General features: G+C 42.7%; 4 protein-coding genes across 5 annotated transcripts; 3 read left to right on the forward strand and 1 right to left on the reverse strand.

Annotated features, from left to right (window-relative positions):
• Window positions 1–236: 236 nt before the first annotated feature.
• LOC139388653 (uncharacterized) lies at window positions 237–3,256 on the forward strand. 2 transcript variants are annotated; one of them, XM_071135466.1, is made up of 6 exons: window positions 259–338; window positions 1,214–1,297; window positions 1,580–1,838; window positions 2,001–2,034; window positions 2,197–2,464; window positions 2,663–3,256. In XM_071135466.1, exons 3-6 carry the CDS (start codon window positions 1,588–1,590, stop codon window positions 3,007–3,009), a joined length of 900 nt encoding a protein of 299 aa, XP_070991567.1. In that variant the 5' UTR covers window positions 259–338; window positions 1,214–1,297; window positions 1,580–1,587; the 3' UTR covers window positions 3,010–3,256. The 2 variants fall into 2 exon arrangements, with proteins under 2 accessions (XP_070991566.1, XP_070991567.1); XM_071135465.1 differs by lacking the exon at window positions 1,214–1,297 and having other exon boundaries at window positions 237–338.
• A 2,012-nt stretch (window positions 3,257–5,268) lies between these two features.
• Window positions 5,269–6,861, forward strand: LOC139388493 (B9 domain-containing protein 2-like). The gene is made up of 4 exons (XM_071135190.1): window positions 5,269–5,343; window positions 5,612–5,725; window positions 5,835–5,960; window positions 6,113–6,861. Exons 2-4 carry the CDS (start codon window positions 5,638–5,640, stop codon window positions 6,424–6,426), a joined length of 528 nt encoding a protein of 175 aa, XP_070991291.1. The 5' UTR covers window positions 5,269–5,343; window positions 5,612–5,637; the 3' UTR covers window positions 6,427–6,861.
• An 814-nt stretch (window positions 6,862–7,675) lies between these two features.
• Window positions 7,676–13,019, forward strand: LOC139388003 (transforming growth factor beta-1 proprotein). Its single transcript, XM_071134484.1, has 7 exons — window positions 7,676–9,483; window positions 10,807–11,076; window positions 11,306–11,383; window positions 11,499–11,649; window positions 11,894–12,044; window positions 12,199–12,309; window positions 12,452–13,019. Exons 1-7 carry the CDS (start codon window positions 9,144–9,146, stop codon window positions 12,497–12,499), a joined length of 1,149 nt encoding a protein of 382 aa, XP_070990585.1. The 5' UTR covers window positions 7,676–9,143; the 3' UTR covers window positions 12,500–13,019.
• Window positions 13,020–19,287: 6,268 nt separating this feature from the next.
• On the reverse strand, window positions 19,288–24,422 carry LOC139388090 (carbonyl reductase [NADPH] 1-like). The gene is made up of 4 exons (XM_071134649.1): window positions 23,887–24,422; window positions 21,528–21,708; window positions 21,057–21,180; window positions 19,288–19,779 (listed from the first exon to the last, which is right to left on the reverse strand). The coding sequence occupies exons 1-4, from the start codon at window positions 24,170–24,172 to the stop codon at window positions 19,540–19,542; spliced, it is 831 nt and encodes a 276-aa protein (XP_070990750.1). The 5' UTR covers window positions 24,173–24,422; the 3' UTR covers window positions 19,288–19,539.
• Window positions 24,423–24,596: the final 174 nt, after the last annotated feature.

The following is a 24,596-nucleotide window of genomic DNA, read 5'->3' on the forward strand; positions in this document are numbered from 1 at the left end:
AATTTTGCATTAGATTTGACCATTCATACTCCAGTACTATACATTTGATTTGCACTGGCATGTTGTTTATGTGATTGTACTTGGCTTGCCTAAGGACAGTAAAACCAATCTCATTCCAAGCTTCTGAACTGCCCCTGTGTGGGATGCTCCAGCTGAATGGGGATTATGCCTTGGCACTAAAACACACCAAACACACACAGGCATGCTCACTCGCCCACTTTGCATCCTTCCTAAATACAGCCATCGCTCTCTCCATCTCTTGCGCCTTGTCTCTCATGGAGGCTAACCTTTAAATATGAGTGTTGCAGGGATTCACCGTGGATTTCTCAGGAAGTATGGTAAGACACTAGTTCTCCTCTCTTTTACTTTAGTTATTTTTGTTTAGTAGTAATAATTGGTAGGACGTTACTTTAAATATTATTGTAATGTACATTTATTGATGTTTTTTTTATGTATTAATTTCTGTAAAATAATGATTATCTTCAGTTTTGGGACAAAATTGAAGCCTATGTCAAATCCATAGAAATAATTATTAGATGATGGCTAGCATAAACAGACAAGCTTCTTTTGCATTATGACAACGGGGAAATGTTTTACAGTCTATGTCCGGTGCTAAGCTAGATCTATTGAGCTTTACGGGCATCAATACAGCATTTATAAATTGTGACTAAATACAGGACACTTAGGAGTGGGCGGCAGGTAGCCTAGTGGTTAAGCTCGCTGGGCCAATAACCGAAAGGTTGCTGGTTTGAATCTCAGAGCTGACTAGGTGGAAAAAATGTGTTGATGTAAAATAAGTGGTGCATGTTCCATCAACATACCATGCATTGCGTAACGTGGAATTAGTTGGGCAAATGCAGAGAAAAATAGTGCTTTGGAGTTCTGGCACAGACAATCTAGGGCAGGAATAGATCAAGAATAGATTAGTAGATCAGACCACATAATTTGTATCAATTAACGAGGACATGGTCATATGATGCAGTCAAATGCCATATGCTAGTGGGATAACAGCTGTTCAGACTGTCTCCTGTCCCGGGACTGATGGTTCTATATGCTCTGATGAAGTGCATCACTTTGGTTTGCACATGTAGTGAGTGGATCCAGATGTGTGGCACTGTTTATTCTAGTTCAAATGCACGCTATAGGCAGTATTATCTGCTTGGTCCAGCCCCCTCTTGATCCTCCAACCATGTGACTTGTTTTAATCCTAAAGGAGGAGAGGATAGGAAGCAGAGAGTGGACATGTTTGAAACCACTGGCACACTGCTTCCATCATCATCATCATCATTTTGAAAAAGTTAGTTTAACCTTGTACTGCAGTGGGCTAAATCAGAGTCACACAGAGTGTTTCTTGGTAGTCTTAAACAAATCTGCTTTGAAACAAAAGTATACACCTAACACACATGGTTAATCCTGCCATTGTGCTTTGGTTGTTAAATATTTCTGTTCTGAAAAATGTATGTAGTCCTAAGTGCCTCTAAAGAGCTTTGCCTTTGTTTGTTCCGCTCTCTCACCATCCACCATGCACTCTTCCTGCTTCCTGTCCCCTGCGCTACCAACCTCCACCTCTCACTTCCAGGTGGCTTTATGTTCAAACAATGGAAGGAGAGATACCTCATATTGACAGCTGACGGCTGTGTGTTGGTGAGTCGCGATGCAGTGTCCCCTCCTGACCAGATGGTGGCATTGCAGGGTGGCTGTGAGGCCATCGTGGAGGGCAGGGAGATCCTGGACCTGCCCAAGCTGCCCTCTGGAGGACGCAGGGACTGCTGCTTTGCTCTGATCCTGCCTCAGGAGAAGTTCCTGCTGCTACTGGCTGACAAAGCAGAAGACTGCAGGTCAGTTGGCAGAGCAATGTGAGATAGAGGCTGGGGTGGGATGGGGATTACTGGAGTTGGCAGCATTGTGCATTGTCAGCGATTTACTTTCTTTCATCTCACGTTGATGAAACTATGTTCTGAGTACTACTGAAGTAATAATGTGTCATATTCTCTCCTCAGTCAATGGGTCAACATGCTGAGGAAAGTGCGAGAGGTGAGTCTATGCCTCCTTAAATTGAATCTTAATCCGCCTTTCTCATTTAAAAAAAACTGGGAATGTTGTCAGTGATGTGACTGTGAGCGATAGCATTGCAAGATGTAGGGTATTCTTCCTCAACGGTTTGATATCACAGCTATACACTTTTCTACTCTACAGAGTGTATCATCACCAATGTTTTCCTGTAGACGCCATAATGCTTCAGCACGATGCATCACTGACAGAGACCCGCTTCCAGACCCCATTTCTGACAAAGATCCCCCAACTCCACCACTGAGTGATATGGAGATCTTATCTCCTGGGCCAAGATACCCTGGGCCAAGATCTCCTGGGCCAAGATCACCTGGGCCGAGATCTCCTGGCTTAATCTCTGCTGGGCCAAATTATCCTGGGCCAACCACAGGTGACATTCAACAAAAGGAAAATGGTGAGAAATACAGGATTTACGGACATTACTATACAAACTTGTTTATGCAATTTTGTCTCTGAATTAATTTACCCACTTTACCCAGTCCATTAAGTTTTTCTTTGGTTGAGTCTGTAGGAAAATAAACCTGCAGTCCAGTGGCGTAGAGTAGACAGCAACTAAGGATGTGCATGACATTCTCTCCACCCTCCACCACAGGCCAGAACTCTCCCCACATGAAGAGGGACAAAGGGACTAGTCGTTCAGTGGGCTGTCTGCGCCATGGCACCAGCCATGATGCCCAGGCAGTGAGGGCTGTGTATCTGATGATGGGAGGGGCCGCTGCTTCCTCTGCCATGGGTTACCTGGGTGCATGCTCTCCTGCTAATCCTGACGTAAGGCCTCCTGACCTGCCACCCAGCACAGACTTCTCTAACCTGGGCTCAGCAGGGGCATACCACTCCTGCAACCAGACTGTTGTTGACTCTCCTCACTTCCACAGCTTTGACTTTGAGGGGGCAGACTCAGACTTTGATGCCTTTGACTGTGGGGGATTTTCATTCTAGGGGGGAAATGATGATTTACCTACCGTCAAGACTTTCAATCCTCCTGTTCATCCTTTATGAAAATACAAGGGCAATAATTGCCTCTTATTGTTGCCACGCTTTGTAAGTGATATGTACTGATACAAAACATTTGAGCTATTTTATCTTATCTTTGATATAATTGATTTGGTTACAACCTGTCTGCTGTCATCCTCTGGCTATGGAGAGAGCGTGGATTTCTTGATGCCGTTTTAAATAACGTAATGTAAGCGTACCTTGTCTTTATAACTATTTTCCCCACACCTATCTCCTTAACTCTTGCTCTGCCATGTGTTAGCTAAGTTCATTGTCATTGTTTCGTTTCCTTATTTATATGTTGTTTAAATAAATGCCAGGGTTCGATAGAAAATGTTTTGTGCTTTCTTGTCTCTTTCATTTCCATAGCGAGCAATACGCAGCCTTGTATAGCCTAGCACACATTAATGCATCATCACATTAGGGGTGAGTGGGGTAAGTGGAGCAATTTTTTACATTCAGCGTCACTCTGTCAAGGGTAATATAGTATTATTTATTTAAAAGATATCTACATATATTTATGGATGTTGTGCATCCCTGGAAATAATCACAATTCATGTAAACATTACAATTTTGAAAACATAGCTTGTACAAAAAAAGTGGTCTCTTGGCACAACTTACCCCAGGTATGGGGTAAATTTAACTGCCTACAAATGAATGTACTGAATGAAATATTACCACTACCTTTAGAAAACCATGTCTATATGTATTTCACAAACACAATTCAACACAATAACAATCCCTTACTTGTCTTTCAATCATTTTAAAGTGGCAATATGTAACTTTTTGGGCAACCCGACCAAATCCACATATAAATGTGAGTTCTATAGATCTATCATCCTACTTGAAAACAAGTCTAAGAAGCGGTAGATCTGTTCTATGTCTGCTATTTCTATGCGTCCTGTTCTTAAGTTTTGGTTTTGCTCTATTCATTTTGTTTTTGTTTCACCAGCTTCAAACAGCTGAAACAGCAATATTTTTGGTTGGAAAATATATGGAAAATATATTTCACAGTGGTTTAGATGGTACAATGATTCTCCATACTATACTAAGTTACTTTGTCAAATTAACTGAAATTAGGCGACTATTAGAGTTTTAGCAACCAAGAAATGGTGGAGCGATTTCTGCATAGTGCAACTTTAAGCATATTTCAATACAGGCTTATCACCTAAAAAAAACATTGTACTTTTTTTTTAACACTTTTGACATAGGCCAGGCCCTGTTGTTACCTCATATCCCAGCGATAATACTTTGCATTAGGTCTGGGAAGAAACACTGACATTTGCTCAACTTGCCATTGGCTCACCATATTGGCTCATCAACTTACCCCATAGCCATTGTCTAAACTTACCCATGGCAAACATTTTGACTATATTAGCCCACACAGCTAAAAGGATGCACTTCCTTCTAGGCAGTGGTATGAAGTACTTATTAAGTAAAAATATTTTAAAGTACTACTTAAGTAGTTTTTGGGGGTATCTGTACATCACTATTTATATTTTTTGACAACTTTTGCTTTTACTGTCAACTTCACGCATTTCTCAAGTGAACATCCCTGGTCATCCCTGCTGCCTCTGACCTGGCGGACTCACGAAACACAAATTCTTCGCTTGTAAATTACATTTGGCAACTTTTTCCACCACTGATGCTAGGTTTAGGGTAACATGTTGAAGCTTATAGAGACCCCAACTGATGTATAAAACAATCCTAAAATGATCTATTTTCGATTAGATACAAGCAAGCATCATGAAATCTCTAACACAATATATTAATTTGACTTGGTGAAAATCCATTATTTGGACATAACTTGCTTACCACTTTTTCCAACGTGGTTTCCTCCTTCACAGACTACATGAAATGAGGACCTCGTCCTAAATATTTGGTCAAAATATTAATTTTGTTCATTGTTTCCTAGAAACACGGGTGGCGCACGCATAGACCATTTGGCTCAACTGACACCACTCTCTCCTACATTACATATATTTTATTGATAGAAATGTACACAGCCAGCTATACTATTGTGCAGTGTATGTGGAAGAAAACACTTCCATGGCAATAAACTAGCGGACAATTAATTTCCCTAGTTTCCTACAAGGTCATCCAACAATCCATACTGACTGTCGAAGGAAGAGAACAGAGCAAAGTCACATTTTCTATCTGTGGATTTTGAATGCGCGCTTTGCCTGCTTTCTATCGTCAACCTCCGTAGTTTCCTGTTTGGTTTCCAAGGAAATGAGGATCATGGTGGCTTCGGTGTTTTCATCTGAGTGAATCCTTGGGGTATGTTTTTTACATTATTATTGTTTTTCACTGGCAATGTTTTATATAAATTGTTGAAACGTTAGCTAATCAAATGTGTTAGCTTGCTAGCTAACCAACAACCATTTTGCAGGCCAGCTATGTTGACGAATGTATCTTTTGACCCTACGAGGCTAGCTAACGTTAGCCAGCTAGCTATAACGGTACTCCTAACTAACGTTAATCCCAGCTAGCTAGTGACTGTAAACAGAGATTTACACCAATTTAACGTTATGTTCTCTACCTGCAGGAAAAGGAGCTGCACAGATACCGGTAATGGCAGAGTTGCACATTATCGGTCAGATCGTTGGGGCTAGCGGCTTCCCTCAGAGCAGTCTCTTCTGTAAATGGGGAATTCATACAGGTGTTTTTCCGTTATAATCAGATTATTTTATTGAGTATGATGTGTACTTTACCTTATCCGCTATGGTTGTGATTCTCAGTTTCCAACAACACTTATCTCGTTATGTAAGGAGGTGCATGGAGACTTCTCTCTGGCCTGAAGGAGGGGCAGACCCAGGTGGATTTGCCTCAGACGGGGGATACGGCATACTGGAGTCATCCCATTGATCTGCACTACACCACTAAAGGACTGCAAGGTAACAAACTAGCTTCCTGGCAAATTCAAAGTAACAGTTCATCACAAATGTAAATCAAAAGCTAGCTACAGTATATACATAGTCACCTCTACCACGCCTAGTTTTCAGGGTAATACCAGGGTAAGACTCGTTTGTCTTTTATTCTCCTTCAGGTTGGCCCAAGCTTCACCTGCAGGTTTGGCACCAGGATTCATTTGGGCGCTGTCAGCTGTATGGTTATGGATATTGCCATGTGCCCTCCAGCCCAGGGCACCACCATGTACGCTGTGTGACCTGGAGACCACTGGGATCCTGGCAAGAGCAGATAGCTCAAACCTTTGTGGGTGGAGGTCCCCAGCTGCGCTCCCCAGACCTCGTATACAGTGGGGCGGACAGATATAGGCTGCACACAGTTGCTATGGGCACTGTGGAGCTGGAGCTAGGCATCATCATGCGACACTTTGACAGATATGGTGTAGAGAGCTGAAATGTAGAGATGGGAGAGCGTAGGGTGAATGGAGGGAAGCCTGAATGGAGCACTGTATTGTTAGTGGGTGGGGGCGGTGTGGATTTGGACCATATCTGCACCAGGGCACATAAAATAAGGTCAGATGATATATTTTGCCTTGTGAGATGTGTTGATGTGGCATACATGCTGAGAAGAACCCAACATGCAAATGTAGGTATTTCCCCTCTTTCTCCACCAGCAGCGTGTGTGGTGGCTGGGTGGGGTGAGCCTTTCAACACCATCTGCCTTCCCGATTGTCAATATCTTTTAGAACATTTCATATAATCGAGGTTGTATTTTAAACAATGCGAGACAGATTTTGTACTGTACTTAATTTCAGTTTGATACTTTTCTATGAATTCCTTGTGTTTTATATAGTAGAATTATGTAAATAAATCAATACAATGTACCAAACCTGATGCCTTTGATCTTTAACCTAACTTACCTATCTTTTTTCTGTACAAATATTCACTCAAGGTTAGGCTTGCAAGTGCCATTACTGATAGCCACAATTAATTCACTCATCAACATTTTCTGTAATATTATGAAGTACTTATTATCAATGTTTGATAGTAGGTGGTAAACACAGAAGTGAGACAAAATATATTAACTATGAATATATTGTATCCATGTCAGTCTATTTGGATGATACTCTGTTTTTAGCACTTGCAGGTCTATTGAATTTAGCAAATCAACCAGTTAACACAAGCCTACCAGGCGAGCTAAATTACTTCTGCTCGCTTCGAGGCAAGTAACACTGAATCATGCAAGAGAGCATCATCTGCTGAGGACGACTGTAAACTCGCTCTCTGTAGCTGATGTGAGTAACACCTTTAAACAGGTCAACATTCACAAGGCCGCAGGGCCAGACAGATTACCAGGACGTGTACTCCAAACATGCGCTCACCAGGACCCTGGGACTAAACACCTCCCTCTGCAACTGGATCCTGGACTTCCTGACGGGCTGCCCCCAGGGGGTAAGGGTAGGTAACAACACATCCGGCACGGTGATCCTCGGAGCGCCAAGTCTAGGTCCAAGAGGCTTCTAAACAACTTCTACCCCCAAGCCATAAGACTCCTGAACATCTAATCAAACAGCTACTCAGACTATTTGCATTGCCCCCACCCCATCTTTTACGCTGCTGCTATGCTCTGTTCATTATCTATGCATAGTCACTTTAACTCCACCTTCATGTACATATTACCTCAATTACCTCGACTAACCGGTGCCCCTGCACATTAACTCTGTACCGGTACCCCTTATATATAGCTTCGCTATTGTTATTTTACTGCTGCTCTTTAATTATTTGTTACTTTTTATTTAGTTTTTAGGTATTTTTCATTGTTGGTTAAGGGCTTGTAAGTAAGCATTTCACCTATTATATTCGGCGCATGTGACAAATACAATTTGATTTAAGTTCTTCCATGTGTCTTGCCTTCCGGCAAAGTTAGAGGAAACAGCAACCCTGTACTTTGAAATGGCAGATGTTTCACAATGCTGCTCACTTCCTGGACTTAGAGCTTCATACTGTTTTAGTGCAAGAGGACAGGAACTAGACAGAAAAGCAACAGGAACTGGAATGAAAAGATCAGTGACTGATGAAGGCTGCTAAAACTAACAACTCTAAGGTCTAATAGGGTAGATGGTTTTCTACGGTGTGTTGTTTTTTTCTTTGTTTTAGTCTGAAACGTTTTAATTGACTGGATCTGGATATAGTAGACTAGAGAATGAGAAGGAGGCGGGCCTGAGCTGTAACTGTGTGGGTGAGTTAGATGATGCTGTTATGATGTCTACTCTGCTCTTTCATTTTTTTTTGTGGTGGACCTCTGTCTTGAGTGTTCTCTCAAGTTTAGCATGGGAAAGTGCATCTAGTGAATGACACAGCATCGGTCTTGGAACATTTTAAATGGTTAAGTAATTGAAGCTAGGAAGTTTTTTTTCTTTTTTACAACATTTCTGGTGCTTTGTGCAATACGGTATGTTGTGTGCGTGTATTTATGTACAACTGGTTTAGACATTTACATTAATATTGTGCTCTTCTAGACTAATGAAATGGCCCTTTGCTTTGGCTTAGTCTGAAGCAGTTTATCTGATGAAAGAAGTGAGTCAGCTGACTAAAACTTTTATATTCAGTAACGTTGTAGGGAGAGACTGTCACATTTGCCAAAACAATTTGTTAACTGATTTTAACAAATACATTTTTATAGAGAGTTGGGAAGACAGTTGAGACAACTTGATAATTTTCATTGAGATTTTCCTCTGTTACTTTCCAAATCTCAGTTTACACAGGGTCTCGAAAGAGCTTGTTTGTTATTTTAAATTGGGTCCCATGGACGGGGAGTAATGTGGTGATGTGCTGTAGTTCATTCATTCATGAATTGAGACTGCCTCTAGGGAGCACTGTGAGAGTCTGTGAGGCACCATGCCAGCGAGACAGTGACTCAGTTTAGGCTGAGCTCTTTTGGTGGTGAACTCTATGTGGTTCTAGTCTGGGATCTGACCTCGGCTCAAGAGCTAGCACCAGTCTCTGAGGAGCTCAACTTGAGATACTGAAGCCTCCTGGGTTGTTGTGACAGCAGCAGGAGAAGTACATTGAAATCTGTTCATGCAACAGGCTCAAAAGGACGGTAAATCCACATAATAGTCAACTCTGAAAGCCTGCTATCATAGACATTGTTCCTCTTTAAAGTGTGCAATGAGGGCAGTGTGTTTGATGCTGACTGCCTTATTGATGCTGGAATATGTGTGCCGGAGTGACACCATGTCCACCTGTAAGTCTCTGGACTTGGAGCTGGTGAAGAGGAAACGTATTGAGGCCATCCGTGGACAGATACTGAGCAAGCTGCGGCTACCTAAGGAGCCAGAGATTGACCAGGAGGGAGACACTGAGGAGGTCCCAGCTTCCCTGATGTCCATCTACAACAGCACAGTGGAGCTGAGTGAGGAGCAGGTGCACACGTACATACCGTCCACTCAGGATGCAGAGGAGGAGGCATACTTTGCAAAGGAGGTCCACAAGTTCAACATGAAACAAAGTGAGTAGATATATCCATGCATGCTGTCTACATGCACACACATCCTGCTGCTTACACAGGCTCTGGCTTGTCAAGTTAAAGTGGATGCTTCTCTAGCCTCACTTCAGTCAAGTATAGGCGTGTTAAATGGTTGATGTGTGTAGGGGGATCTTCAAAGGTCGATTTAAGATATAAACCCTAGCTAACCACAGGCCTTCACCATGGTAATTGCATAGCAATGCAAAAAAAGTAGGCATTGTATATATTTTGCTTGTTGTCATAATCTTTGATCATCGCACCCATATTTGGAGTGAAATAAGACCACATTGTCACTGACAATGTGGAGGGTGAGACAGATGGATGGGGCCAGTGGTTTCCTCTGACTGATTACTGTGTGCTTATTCTGGTTATCTGAATAGCTGGCAGGAAGGAACACTTGACTTAGTACGTGCTGTTAAATGACTGAAGTTCTGCCCTTGAAATTAAAAGGGCTGCTACTCTGTATACCATGTAGCATCTGTCTAACTTTTCACCACCCCGGATTGAGGAGTGCAGGATGATGCAGAGAGGTTAGGTAGACATGCAAATTATTATTAAGGCTATTTCAACCTTGTCGCATGTCGTGAATAAGATACATTTGAAGTGGTGCTGTAGTTTATGACTGGCATAAACTGCAGTTGGCAGATCATTTTTAGGATGTACATGTGTATAATTATGTCCTTTAGATAAGGTTGTTGACTGAAAATGGGTGTTTCTTCCATTGGTTTACTGAACTGACTGCAATGGCCCTGTCTGCTGGATGTAAAACCATGGCCTGCGTCAACCTTTTACCTCTCCCTACCAGATGTTTCCTTCCCTTTGCTGGGTCCTTCCCCCTTTTTGTCTACAAGACAGTATACATCGCTACAGTGTAAACTTGTTGTCCAGGCAGTAACTCTGAGCAGGTTAGGTTTAAGCCAGAAGCCCTTAGGACCGTGCCCTCTGATTAGATCCTTTTTTGATGCCGTTGGTTTATTGTAATATAGCAGCATGGTGTGATCTAGCTTCCAGAGCAGAGCCTCACTTCCTCAGCGTCCCTGTCAATGTGTAATTATTGTTACAGACTCACAGAGGTCATTTTGGCTCCGGCAGATAGCATTTGAGGCCAAACCTGAAACTGCATTCGCCTCTCTCTGAGAGTGCCTTTTATATAACAGAATCTATCCACAATAGTTTTATTACCAGTACTATGGTAAAATGCAGCTTCTCTTTTGGTTTCTCTTTCTTTCTCTATACCCCCTCTTCCGCACTGACAGGTTCAGTAGTAGAAAGTACAAAAAAATCATATTGACTCTCCTTTCCAAGGTGAGAACACCAGTAAGCACCAGATTCTCTTCAACATGTCTGAGATGCGGTCAGTATTGGGGACTGATCGACTGCTCTCTCAAGCTGAGCTCCGTCTCCTCATCAAGAACCATGGCCTGCTCGACGACAGCGAGCAGAGGCTGGAACTCTACAGAGGAGTTGGCGATAAGGCACGTTACCTGAAGTCCCATTTTGTCTCCAAGGAATGGGCCAATCGCTGGGTGTCCTTTGATGTAACACAGACTCTGAATGAGTGGCTGCAAGGGGCTGGTAAGTTACAATTTCCTTTAGGGTTGTAGATATAATTACATAACACAAACAGTATGTTGCAATACAGTTGCAATCATATCCTGTTACAAATCTGTGTCTGATTGAAGTGACAAAGCATGTGAAAGAACTGTCCAACAGACTTTTACACCTAAAACAGTATACCTATTCCTTCAGGTTTAAAAATAAGTTTGATACACCATTATATTAGTCTTTTTGCAACACTTTACAGGAGAGGAGCAGGGATTCCAACTGAAGTTGCCTTGTGATTGTGGGAAACCAATGGAGGAATTCCGCTTCAAAATATCAGGTATTTGCAGTTTACTCCCATTCACTGTATTGAAATCAACTCAAGCCATACGTTTTATGCCAAAACCTCCACTGTGAATCTCTTGCCTGACAGGTGTCAATGTTTTATACGATAGGGATGAACAAGCTGAGGGGAGATACAGAAACACTAGCCATGAAAATGCCATCAAAGCCTCACATTTTACTGATGTCACTTCCTGTGGAACGCCACAGCCAGCTTAGCTCTCGGAAGAAACGACAAACCACTACTGAAGAGATCTGCTCAGAGTGAGACTATCCTTTATTCCAACGGCCCAAGAGCACATTTAGAATGATCAATTAATGTCTCTTAAATGTGTACTAACAAAGTTAATCTCTTTTGGCAGATAGATATACTGTAGACCTACTTAGAGGCTGTGTTAACCCCCTCTTAATGCCCTGTTAGCTCCCTGCTAACTCCCCGTTAGCGCCCTGTTAACTCCCTGTTTGTAAGAAATAAGGTGTATAACTCACAGGTGTGTGTATCCCCCAGTAAATCGGAGAGTTGCTGTGTGCGAAAACTTTACATTGACTTCCGTAAGGACCTGGGCTGGAAGTGGATCCATGAACCCACTGGCTACTTTGCTAACTACTGCATCGGCCCCTGCACCTATATATGGAACACAGAAAACAAGTATTCCCAGGTAATGCTACCAGTCATGTTTTTGTAGACGTCCCCATTGTTAACTGTCTTTCAAGGATCTGTACAGTCGGGGTGTTCAGTAATCAGACGCTGTATAGCCACTGGGGGAGATGGTCTGTTCAGTGAGATATCTAGTGTTGTTTACCCAACCACAGGTACTGGCTCTGTATAAGCACCACAACCCCGGAGCCTCTGCCCAACCCTGCTGTGTTCCACAGGTCTTGGAGCCCCTACCCATTATCTATTATGTGGGGAGACAACACAAGGTCAGTGAATACTGTATAGTTAGAAGTATCAAATGAAAATCTCATAACATCCTCACCGAATTGAAATCATAGTCAACACAGTTGCTGGGTTTGAATACGTATTTATAATGTCTATCCATTGAATGTGCTTTTTTTTTCACAGGTGGAGCAGTTGTCCAATATGATTGTTAAGTCCTGCAGGTGTAGCTAGAATTACTGCACATGTCTCTCCATGTTCTTGTCCATTGTATTTCCTTGTACTCATGGGGATACAAAATGGGGGCTGATCCTTTTTGATGCCGCTGGTTTAGTGTAAAATGCTTGTCCCTTGGAAATCAGGATGTAGTCAAGACATTCATTTACGAAGGGTACTATTATAATTGTGTTTGGGTGGTGTCTCTAGTCTGCATTTTTCATTTAGCTTTCCCCAGCAGAGAATTTGTTTATGTTTAGTGATGTGTTAATGTTTTCTTATTTTATGTTAAATATATGTAGTGCTTTATGGAGTTTAAAAAAAATGTTGTTTAGACTTGTCAATGTCCTGGGTGTGTCAATATTGACTTATTGTCACTGTGTTGCAGTATTTGTGCTCCCTGGGAAATATAGAGGAAAGAGAGAGGCTAAGACGGGATTAGTTTGGGTTTACTACTTAAAATAATGAATGTAGAATAGCAACTTCCTCTCAATATTTTTGTCATTATTCTCTTTTGAATAAATGTATCTGCATCACACCACTTATCAAGTCTTTGACAAGATGGCACATATAGAGATGGCAGCTTCGCTTCTAGCCCTTAGGAAACTGTGCAGTATTTTGTTTTTAATGTATTATTTCTTACATGCCGACAAAATCTTAAGTGTGATTACGTATAGCCGGGAAGAACTATTGTATATCAGAGAGTTACCAGCACTACGACCAGGAATACAACTTTCCCAAAGTGGATCCTTTGTCTGCACTTCCCAGGGTATTTGAACTGATTCCAGAGGCCAACCAAAAACAACGCCGTTGGAGGAGAGGGTGCCTGAGCGGTCTTCTAGTGAGGCTTCGGATGCGCGCACACCACTAACCGCTTCCGAGTATATTACTCCCTAATGTCCGGTCCCTAGTTAACAAAGTCGACGAAATTGGGGCAAGAGTTGCTTTCCACAGAGATATCCGGGATTATAACATACTCTGTTTCACAGAGACATGGCTAGCTGGGGACATGCTGTTGGAGTCCGTACAGCCAACGGGATTTTCAGTGCATCGCACCTACAGGAACAAACATTTCTCTGGTAAGAAGAAGGGCGGGCGTGTCTGTTTCATGATTAACGACTCATGGTGTAATTGTAACAACATACAAGAATTCAAGTCCTTTTGTTCACCTGACCTAGAATTCCTCACAATCAAATGCCGACCCTATTATCTTCCAAGAGAACCCTTCTCGGTTACTGTCACAGCCGTGTATATCCCCCCGCAAGCGGATACGTAGACGGCCATCAAGGAACTTCACTGGACTTTATTCAAACTAACAACCATAAATCCTAAGGCTGCATTTATTGTAGTTGGGGATTTTAACAAAGCTAATCTGAGAACAAGGCTACCTAAATTCTATCAGCATATCGGTTGCAGTACACAGGCGAGTAACACACTCGACCGCTGCTACTCAAACTTTTGTGATGCATATAAGGCCCTCCCCCACCCTCCTTTTGGCAAATCTGACCATGACTCCATCTTGTTGTTCCCTTCTTATAGGCAGAAACTAAAACGGGAAGCTCCCGTGCATAGATCTATCCAATGCTGGTCTGACCAATCGGATTCCACGCTTTAAGATTGCTTCGATTACGTGGACTGGGATATGTTCCGGATAGCCTCAGACAATTAACATTGACGTATACGCTGACTCGATGAGCGAGTTTATAAGGAAGTGAATAGGAGATGTTGTTCTCACTGTGACTAAAACCTTCCCTAACCAGAAACTGTGGATTGATGGCAGAATTCGCGCAAAACTGAAAACACGTACCGCCGCATTTAATCATGGCAAGGCGACTGGAAACATGACCGAATACAAACAGTGTAGTTATTCCCTCCGTAAGGCAATCAAAAAGCCAAAACTTCAGTATAGAGACAAAGTGGAGTCCCAATTCAACGGCTCAGACACGAGACATATGTGGCAGGGTATACAGACAATCACAGACTACAAAGGGAATACCAGCCACGTCGCGGACACCGACGTCTTGCTTCCGTACAAGCTAAACATCTTCGCCCGCTTTGAGGATAACACAGTGCCACCAACGCAGCCCGCCACCAAATACTGTTGGCTTTCCTTCTCGGTGGTCGATGTGAGTAAGACATTTAAGCGTGTTAACCCTCTCAATGATACCGGTCCAGACGACATCCCTAGCTGAGTCCTCAGAGCATGCGCAGACCAGCTGGCTGGGGTGTTTACGCACATATTCAATCTCTCCCTATCCCAGTCTCCTGTCCCCACTTTCTTCAAGATGTCCACCATTGTTCCTGTACCCAAGAAAGCAAAGGTAATTAAATTAAATGACTATCACCCTGTAGCACTCACTTCTGTCATCATGAAGTGCTTTGAGAGGCTAGTTAAGGATCATATCACCTCTAACTTACCTGACACCCTAGACCCACTTCAATTTGCTTTCCGCCCCAATAGATCCACAGACGATGCAATTGCCATCGCACTGTAAACTGCCCTATCCCATGTGGACAAGAGGAATACCTATGTAAGAATGCTGTTCATTGACTATAGCTCAGCCTTCAACATCATAGTATCCAAGCTCATCACTAAGCTCGGGGGGCTGGGTCTGAACCCTGCCCTGTGCAACTGGGTCCTAGACTGACGGGCTGCCACCAGGTGGTGAAGGTAGGAAACAACACCTCCCCTTCGCTGATCATCAACACAGGGGCCCCACAAGGGTCAGCCCCCTCCTTTACTCCCTGTTCACCCATGACTGCGTGGCCAACTCAATCATCAAGTTTGTAGACGACACAACACAGCCTGATTACCAACAATAACGAGACAGCCCTGGGAGTGTGGTGCCAGGAAAATAACCTCTTACTCAATGTCGATCAAACAAAGGAGCTGATAGTGGATTTCAGGAAACAGCAGAGGGAGCACACCCCTATCCACGTCGAAGGGACTGCAGTGGAGCATTTGAAAAGCTTGAAGTTCCTTGGTGTACACATCACTGACGATCTGAAATGGTCCACCCACACAGACAGTGAAGTGAGGAAGGCGCAACAGTGCAATAGCTTGGCACCTAAAACACTCAAACTTTTACAGATCCACAATTGAGAGCATCTTGTCGGGCTGTATCACCGCCTGGTACGGCAACTGCACCACCCGAAAATGCAGGGTTCTCCAGAGGGTGGTGCGGTCTGCCCAACGCATCACCGGGGGCAAACTACCTGCCCTCCAGGACACCTACAGCACCCGACAACACAGGAAGGCCAAAAAGATAACTGAAACACAAGTATTTTGCTACACCCGCAACAACATCTTCTAAACATGTGTAGCTGAGAAATAACATTTTATTTGATTATTGGCCTTTTGCAGTTGAACCTGAGGTGAGGAAGAATGTTTTAGGCTTACCAGAGTTACTCCTATAATCAAACAATATAATGCTAATCTTTATTTATTTTTTAATCTGATAAAAAAAAAATGAATTAGCCTCCTTCTGTACGTGTATATCTGTATAGCAGACGCAGTAGCCTGTCTTACAAGGATAAAGAAATGCATGTTGGTGGGTTGTAAACATGCCGCCGACATATCTATCTAAATATATATATTTTTTATATTATCATACAGTGGACCCCCAAGCCTATAGGCCTATGCATGCAAATGCCCTGATTAATTTAGTGCTAAAATCTCCGACAGCTGAACCATGAGACGGACAATTAGGGACAATTCAAAATTGACTTGGGGAAGAGGGGCTGGCCCAACTCTAGGTGTCATTAAACCCCCCCAACATTAAACATATTTTCACAGGACCCTCCCCTTGTACCCCCACTATTAACTCAAAATAATGTTTACGACTACATAACAATAACTATAGCTACCATGGAAGAACTGGGACATTTTCAGCTTTCAGTAATTGTGTACAGATCCTTGCGACATGGGGCCATGCATTATCATGCGGAACCATGAGGTGATGGCGGTGGATGAATGGCATGACATTGGGCCTCAGGATCTCGTCACAGTATCTCTGTGCATTCCAATTGCTATCGTTAAAATACTATTGTGTTCGTTGTCCGTAGCTTATGCCTGCCCATGCCATAACCCCATGGGGCACTCTGTTCACAACGTTGACATCAGCACCATGGGGGCACTCTGTTCACAATGCTGACATCATCAAACCGCTTGCCCACATGACACCATACACGCTGTCTGCCATCTGCCCGGTACAGTTGAAACCGAGATTCATCATTGAAGGGCACACTTCTCCAGGGTGCCTAGCGGAATGCTTGTTCCTAGCTCCAACAGTGCAGTGGTATCTAACTTCACAACAATACACACAAATCTAAAAGTAAAAAAATAGAATTAAGAAATATATAAATATTAGGACGAGCAATGTCAGAGTGGCTTTGACTAGAATACAGTAGAATACTGTATACCCCATAGATAGGCAGTTCCCATTCAAGTCAGGACTGGCAGCCATTGCTAGTGAATCCATGAATTTAACAGTCAACGTGCCAGGGTTAGAGGTTCTGAAGTCCTATGGATTATATCTATGGCCACAACTTAACAAGCTGCTCTATATTTGACACGCATGCTGCCCAAATTGCAGTCTTCCCGACTGTAAGTGGTTTTGATGAAACTTAATCCACAGCAATGTTTTAGAAGCTATTGATCCTCTAGCAAAATTATACTCTGGTGTCGTGGCCAAAGGTTTTGAGCATGATCCAAATATGAATTTCCACAAAGTTTGCTGCTTCAGTGTCTTTAGATATTTATGTCAGATGTTACTATGGAATACTGAAGTATAATAACAAGCATTTCATAAGTGTCAAAGGCTTTTATTGACAATTAAATGAAGTTGATGCAAAGAGTCAATATTTGCAGTGTTGACCCTTCTTTTTCAAGACCTCTGCAATCTGCCCTGGCATGCTGTCAATTAACTTCTGGGCCACATCCTGTCTGATGGCAGCCAATTCTTGCATAATCAATGCTCAGAGTTTGTTAGAATTTGTGGGTTTTTGTTTGTCCACCCGCCTCTTGAGGATTGACCACAAGTTCTCAATGGGATTACGGTCTGGGTAGTTTCCTGGCCATGGACCCAAAATATCAATGTTTTGTTCCCCGAGCCACTTAGTTATCACTTTTGCCTTATGGCAAGGTGCTCCATCATGCTGGAAAAGGCATTGTTTGTCACCAAACTGTTCCTGGATGGTTGGGAGAAGCTGCACTTGGAGGATGTGTTGATACCATTCTTTATTCATGGCTGTGTTCTTAGGCAAAATTGTGAGTGAGCCCACTCCCTTGGCTGAGAAGCAACCCCACACATGAATGGTCTCAGGATGCTTTACTGTTGGCATGACACAGGACTGATGGTAGTGCTCACCTTGTCTTCTCCGGACAAGCTTTTTTCCGGATGCCCCAAACAATCGGAAAGGGGATTCATCATAGAAAATGACTTTACCCCAGTACTCAGCAGTCCCCTGTACCTTTTACAGAATATCAGTCTCTCCCTGATGTTTTTCCTGGAGAGAAGTGGCTTCTTTGCTGCCCTTCTTGACACCAGGCCATCCTCCAAAAGTCTTTGCCTCACTGTGCGTGCAGATGCACTCACACCTGCCTGCTGCCATTCCTGAGCAAGCTCTGTACTGGTGGTGCCCCGATCCTGCAGCTGAATCAACTTTAGGAGACAGTCCTGGCGCTTGCTAAACTTTCTTGGGCACCCTGAAGCCTTCTTCACAACAATTGAACCGCTATCCTTGATGTTCTTGATGATCCGATAAATGGTTGATTTAGGTGCAATCTTACTGGCAGCAATATCCTTGCCTGTGAAGCCCTTTCTGTGCAAAGCAATGATGATGGCACGTGTTTCCTTGCAGGTAACCATGGTTGACAGAGGAAGAACAATGATTCCAAGCACCACCCTCCTTTTGAAGCTTCCAGTCTGTTATTCAAACTCAATCAGCATGATAGAGTGATATCCAGCCTTGTCCTCGTCAACACTCATACCTGTGTTAACGAGAAAATCACCGATATGATGTCAGCTGGTCCTTTTGTGGAAGGGCTGAAATGCAGTGGAATTTTGTGGGGGGGGATTCAGTTCATTTGCATGGCAAATAGGGACTTTGTTATTCATCTGATCATTCTTCATAACATTCTGGAGTATATGCAAATTGCCATCAAACAAACTGAGGCAGCAGACTTTGTGAAAATGTATATTTGTGTCATTCTCAAAACTTTTGGCCACTACTGTAGTATTTCAAATTATTTTATTTATGTCTGTTCGGACAGGAGCAATTTAATAGCCTCATTTTGGCTAAATTATTTAAATTTATCACAGGGTGCTGCAGCACCCCTACTTCCTGTGGCTATGGACACCGAGGTGGGGGTGTTGTTTAATTTGGAATGTGTTTTTATTTTAATATTTACCACTAGCAGTGCACGTTGCATTTTATACCAAAAGGATAATGCTTAAATTAGCATTATTAAGTTTGTCTTTGTTGCATTTATGGGGGCTCATTCACACTCTGAATATGTCACCATCTCAACAGGCAGCTTGAATTAAATTGTTATGCTATGTCAGGTCAATGTGATAGGGCTGGTTGGCTCTCACTCAAGGTTGAGTGCATGCGAGTCTTTGTGCTTGCAGACACCTTCACCACACTTCTTTTCACATTTCCCTCTTCTCAGTGCAATAACAAATAAAACTGTTGGGGCCAAATAAAAATCAGGCCGCCAGTTGGGGAGCTATGCCCTAGAGGCTCAATTCAATAAACAAAGTTACAACTTTGAACAACAGTTTCCAGTAAATCACTGTCTCAGACATTATCAATCTATTTTATTTCTTTACATCATTCAACTTTTTGAAAGAACAACAGGCCTTCATTACAATGAAAGTACTCCAGAGCGTTATTTATGCAAATTAATCACATTAAATCATATAAAGAAAAAAAAGCAAAGATATCTCCACAACCCTTGCAATGTGTCTTTTGTCATGTGAATTTGGCGGAACCTTTTTGTGCAATTTTCCTCAAGTCTCTGATTGAGATGAGGTAAACTTCCTGCTGCCTCCACTCTACCATTCCTGAACGGTCTTGTCCCACACCAACTGTCCATGTGGCTCCTTGGCCCCTTCAGGAAGAAGTGCCAGATAGGTAGGAGTCTGTGCTCCTTCTTCAGGACTCTTGAGGGCTTTGGAGCCTGCCATGTCAGTGCGGACCCAGCCAGGGCAGCAGGCGTTGAGCAGGATTCCATCAGCTGCCCGGGTCTTAGTCAGAAAATGAGCCTGAATCCTGGACAGCACAGTCACTCCGATCTAAACAGAGGTGAAAAAAACAGTATGATACATCTGCCTTTTGTGACCTGTTTCAAGAAGCTAGGTGTATGTCACAAGTCACTACTTCACAGGAGAGGCATTTGAGATTTTTTTAAATAAATTAAAATGTTTTTTATTACTTTTTTGAATATGTGAACTTTCATGTGCCTTAATAAGAAATGTGTATACCATCTTTAAATTTGAATACAAATGTTAAATTATGAGCCTTGTTGGTTTAGCCATGGAAAAATCCAGGAACCTTCCCGCTAGCCATGATTAGCTGAGATAATGGATGGGCTGGACATGCCGAGAGTTGAGTTCTGATTGGTCTGCCATGTAGCATGCTTCTATAACATGAGCTTCTCAGTATGTGTAGATAATCCTTGCTACCACTGCATTTTTGAAAGATACAACATTAGCCATGGAAACCTGCAAAAGTGTTGCTTCTGCTCTCAATAACTTCACAGCCCAGGATTTAGCAGGCGCTATCGACAAAGATTAGTGGGATAAAGTTGTGATGGACTACTTTTCTGCAAAAGATCAGTGTGAATTGACATAATGGGCAAAACAAGCTGTAGCTAGCTACAAACGGAAAAGGCACTCTGCCGTGAAGCGTTCATCCATGTAAGACGGTAAGACGGTAAGATTCTAGCTACATTTTCAGATATTAGATGTTTCTCATTTTGTCAGTCATTTTCATTGCAAATTAAAGCGTACTGTTGACTAGCTAGCGAATGTTAACTTGCTTGCTCGCTAGCTAACGTTACGTGTATGATCTGTATAGTAATATTATTCGTATCACAGAAGGCCATTTGCATTTTTAGTTATAGCCTACAGCTAACATTGAACCTAGTTGGTTAGCTTTAGTTACCTGCAGAATCATACTATAGTATTTCATGCATAGTGGCTAGCTATGACAATCCATCTGTACTGCAGCTATGGGTTGGGATTATGGTTCATTGTTTAGCTAGCTAGCTAGCTAGCTAAACAATGTCTAAACAAAGGACTCCACTTCATAAGAGAATGATTACATGACCAATCAAGTTAGCCAGGTGTGTCTGGGTGTAATTTTCTCAAAAGTGGGGTTACAAGTTTATCAACTTCCAAAGCAGAATTACTTTCCCGTTGTTCCTCAACTGCAGTGTATGACATACCATTTGAGCTCCAAGTCTCTACTTTTATCCGAAAACACAATTTCGCTACATAAGGCCAAATTGAGGCGGTGGGTCACATTTGCCCATTCCCCGTAATAGTTGTGTGGACAGACAGAACCCTACCTTTGTTGTGCCATAGGCTGTGTTTGGCCACCCCTGGGCCTGATGGTTTCCCTGCTGAGCGGCAATAACAAACTGCCCCATCAGCAAGCACAGCTCCTCCTCAGAGAGCTCAGTATCACGGAACCTTCAAGACACAACAGAAAAAAGACCTTGTAATACAGTAGTTTATGTATGCATGTGATGATCACAGTAATGGTTTAATTTGAAAATATTGTCTATGACCTGTAGTAGCAACTGACAAACTGATTTGATTGTCCAATTATGATTAAGGCCACAACAGCAAAATGTTCTTCATATCTGCTAATGCAACAGTTTCTGTTGAAGGGATGAAAAGGGCTTTCGTTCAAGTTGGTCAGGTTTGCGGTTAGATGGATGTATAATGATATCAGTGTATATTTCTCTCTCAGTAGATTACAATTCAGAATTAAGTTAAGGATGAATGAGGTTTTCGATGCAGAATAAAGATCATACTTGGCTTGTAGTTGAGGGCTGCATGTATCAAGAGCCTTCTTGCTAACAAAGCTGGAGACATTCACCACTCTGGCATTTGGTCTGAGGAGGGGTAGGAGAGCATGGCACACCCACAGGGTGCCCCAAAAGTTGGTGCGCATGGTCACCTCAGCCTGTTCCCCAAAAGTCTCAGTCGCATCATCTAGGGGAAAAAAATGTGATGATCAATTATTGCTTTGTACAAGAGAGAGAGAGAGAGTGGGGGAACGGGGGCTGTGTCAATATAGCATCACCCTCACCCATCATATTTGCAGATAATTTTTCTAATTCAATCACACTGATACATATGACTATCATTCATGTTACACATTGCAATCAACTAGCCTTACTATTGTTGCTAGGCAGTTTAAACTGAACAGTTGGCTGACTGATTGTTGGCACACTACCTGGCCTCAGAGCATATTGTATTATTCTGTACGTAAATCCGAGACACCCCATTTATACTGAACAAAAATAAACTCAACATGTAAAGCGTTGGTCCCATGTTTCATGAACTGTAATAAAAGATCCCAGAAATGTTCCATATCCACAAAAAGCTTATTTCTCTAAAATGTTGCACAAATGTGTTTACATCCCTGTTAGTGACTATTATCCTATGCCATCCTATGCCAAGAGACCTATGCCAAGTGACTATTTATCCTTTGCCAAGAGAGTCTGTCCACCTGACAGGTGTGGCATGCCAAGAAGCTGATTAAACAGCATGATCATTACAGGTGCACCTTGTGCTGGCGACAATAAAATGCCACTTTTAAATTGTGCAGTTGTCACAACACAATCCCATAGATGTCTCAAATTTTAAGGGAGTGTGCAATTGGCATGCTGACTGCAGGAATGTCCACCAGAGCTGTTGCCAGATCATTTTATGTTAATTTATCTACCATAAGCCACCTCCAATGTAATTTTAAAGAATTTGGCAGTACGTCCAACCAGTCTCACAACCACAGACCACTTGTAACCAAGTCAGCCCAGGACCTCCACATCTGGCTTCTTCAACTGCGGGATCGTCTGAGACTCGCCACCCAGACAGCTGATGAAACTGAGGAATATTTCTGTCTGTAATAAAGCATTTTTTGGGGGAAAAACTCATTCTGATTGGCTGGGCCTTGCTCCCCAGTGGGTGAGCCAGTCTCCCAAGTCGGTAGGCCTATGCCCTCCCACGCCCACCCATGGCTGCGCCCTTGCCCAGTCATGTAAAATCCATAGATTAGGGGCTAATTTATTTATTCCAATTGACTGTTACAAATTACAATTCCATGATATGTTACTAAATAGCAAAAGGTAACACATGTTATGAATTTACAAAACATACAATATTACAGTATATGTTACAAATTCTAGCTAGGTGGCTGCCGTTAGCTAGCTGGCTAATGTTACATTATATGCCCACCCAGGGGTGGCAGGTAGCCTAGAGAGTTGGGCCAATAACGAAAGGTTGTTGGATCGAATCCCTGAGTTGACAAGGTAAAAATCTGTCGTTTTGCCCCTGAACAAGGCAGTTAACCCACTGTTCCCCGGTAGGCCATCATTGTAAATAAGAATTTGTTCTTAACTGACTTGCTTAGTTAAATAAAGGTTAAATAAAAAAATAGAAACAACCAATGACAGCCTACCCAGGGCCAATTGTGCGCTGCCCTATGGGACTCCCAATCACGGCTGGATGTGATACAGCCTGGATTCGAACTAGGGACTGTAGTGACGCCTCTTGCACTGAGATGCAGTGCCTTAGACCGCTATGCCCCTCGAGAGCTATCTGTCTCATGTAACCATACCAAAAGTAACATATGTTAAGTCTAGCTAGCCTATGAGACCAAACTGTGGCACAAGATCCGCCCACAAACCTCTCGCTATGTGGAGTGAGGGAGATCTTTTAAACTAGCCCGGATTGAACCGGTCAAAAACCAGTCACGTCCTCGGGCGAAAGCAGGGAAGGAGTAGCGCCCTTCTCAAATTAACACCAATCTGTGTTGCCTGGTCATTTTGTCATCCAGAAACATCTCTTTTCCATAAAATATGTTTGAATGTTCTAACTAATTTTCATTGCGACGGCAAATGTGAAAACACCGAATTCCACTAATTATGACGTGTTTAAATTACAATTTTTGTTATGAGCAGACTTCGCTGTTGGCTAGAGCGGGGCAACTGGCTCACGCCTGGGAGGCAGCCTGGTTCCAAATATAACGCAATTAAATTGCGAAGATTAATCGAAGCCCCTCAATGTTACAACCAGCTAGCCTCGCAAAGCCGCCAAACAAAATTGCAACACAGCAATAATTGCATAGTATGTTGCGCCAAAATAGTAGAATAGGCTACCGTACGGAACTCTTAAAAGCCATTCCAGCGTTGTTAATGAGCACATCCAATCCGCCATACGTCTTCTGCAGAAAGTTACTCAGTTGCTTGGCACTGCCCTGGTCGCAGATATCAAGGTGGTGGAAAGCAACTTCAAATCCTTCAGACTTCAGCATCTTCACTGCCTCATTTCCAAGTTTCTCATTTCGAGCAGTAAGAATAACATCACCGGTAAATTTTGCCTTACAAAGCTCCCTCACAATCGCAAATCCTGTGCCTTTATTGGCACCGGTAACTACTGCCACTTTTTTTGACATTTCATTCGCTCTCCAAAACTTCTTTTTTGTAAAGTAAATAGTTAAAGTAGCAAAACTATTTAAATCATGTAATTAACCGCACTGTGGTTGTAGTGGGCTGACGTGCAGCCTGCGCTGATCTGGGAGAAGACAACGTTGATTTAGAGGAAAGTCAACCTTATTGGCTACTTTTGCAAACAAAGGAATGTGCACAGTCACTCTGACAGATGAAGTTGTGTAGCCTAGTAGATCAAATACCCACATATGATACAATGGGAAGGATAGGGCGTATTATATTTATATAAGAAGGGAGAAGTTAGACTATGTACGCACAGTTCAGACGCCGAATTTATGACGAGTCAACTGAATAGAAATGAACGCCTCATGTCCACCCGATACATCAACCTCTTTGCCTTCCAGTGGAACTCATTTGTTGTCAATGGAG

The sequence above is a fragment of the Oncorhynchus clarkii genome, chromosome 29, assembly GCF_045791955.1.
Source record: "Oncorhynchus clarkii lewisi isolate Uvic-CL-2024 chromosome 29, UVic_Ocla_1.0, whole genome shotgun sequence".
Classification (NCBI taxonomy): Eukaryota; Metazoa; Chordata; class Actinopteri; order Salmoniformes; family Salmonidae; genus Oncorhynchus; species Oncorhynchus clarkii.

Coding starts and splice junctions, on each gene's coding strand:
- LOC139388653 (XM_071135465.1), top strand. CDS start 296: ATGAGTGTTGCAGGGATTCACCGTGGATTTCTCAGGAAGTATG. Junction 339..1,579: donor TGGATTTCTCAGGAAGTATG/GTAAGACACTAG, acceptor TCTCACTTCCAG/GTGGCTTTATGTTCAAACAA. Junction 2,465..2,662: donor CATTCAACAAAAGGAAAATG/GTGAGAAATACA, acceptor CCTCCACCACAG/GCCAGAACTCTCCCCACATG.
- LOC139388493 (XM_071135190.1), top strand. CDS start 5,638: ATGGCAGAGTTGCACATTATCGGTCAGATCGTTGGGGCTAGCGGCTTC. Junction 5,726..5,834: donor TAAATGGGGAATTCATACAG/GTGTTTTTCCGT, acceptor TCGTTATGTAAG/GAGGTGCATGGAGACTTCTC. Junction 5,961..6,112: donor CACCACTAAAGGACTGCAAG/GTAACAAACTAG, acceptor ATTCTCCTTCAG/GTTGGCCCAAGCTTCACCTG.
- LOC139388003 (XM_071134484.1), top strand. CDS start 9,144: ATGAGGGCAGTGTGTTTGATGCTGACTGCCTTATTGATGCTGGAATAT. Junction 11,384..11,498: donor ATTCCGCTTCAAAATATCAG/GTATTTGCAGTT, acceptor TTTATACGATAG/GGATGAACAAGCTGAGGGGA. Junction 12,310..12,451: donor ATGTGGGGAGACAACACAAG/GTCAGTGAATAC, acceptor TTTTTTTCACAG/GTGGAGCAGTTGTCCAATAT.
- LOC139388090 (XM_071134649.1), bottom strand. CDS start 24,172: ATGTCAAAAAAAGTGGCAGTAGTTACCGGTGCCAATAAAGGCACAGGA. Junction 21,181..21,527: donor AGCCCTCAACTACAAGCCAA/GTATGATCTTTA, acceptor TGTGTCTTGAAG/GTTCCGTGATACTGAGCTCT. Junction 19,780..21,056: donor CAGCCTATGGCACAACAAAG/GTAGGGTTCTGT, acceptor ACCTCTGTTTAG/ATCGGAGTGACTGTGCTGTC.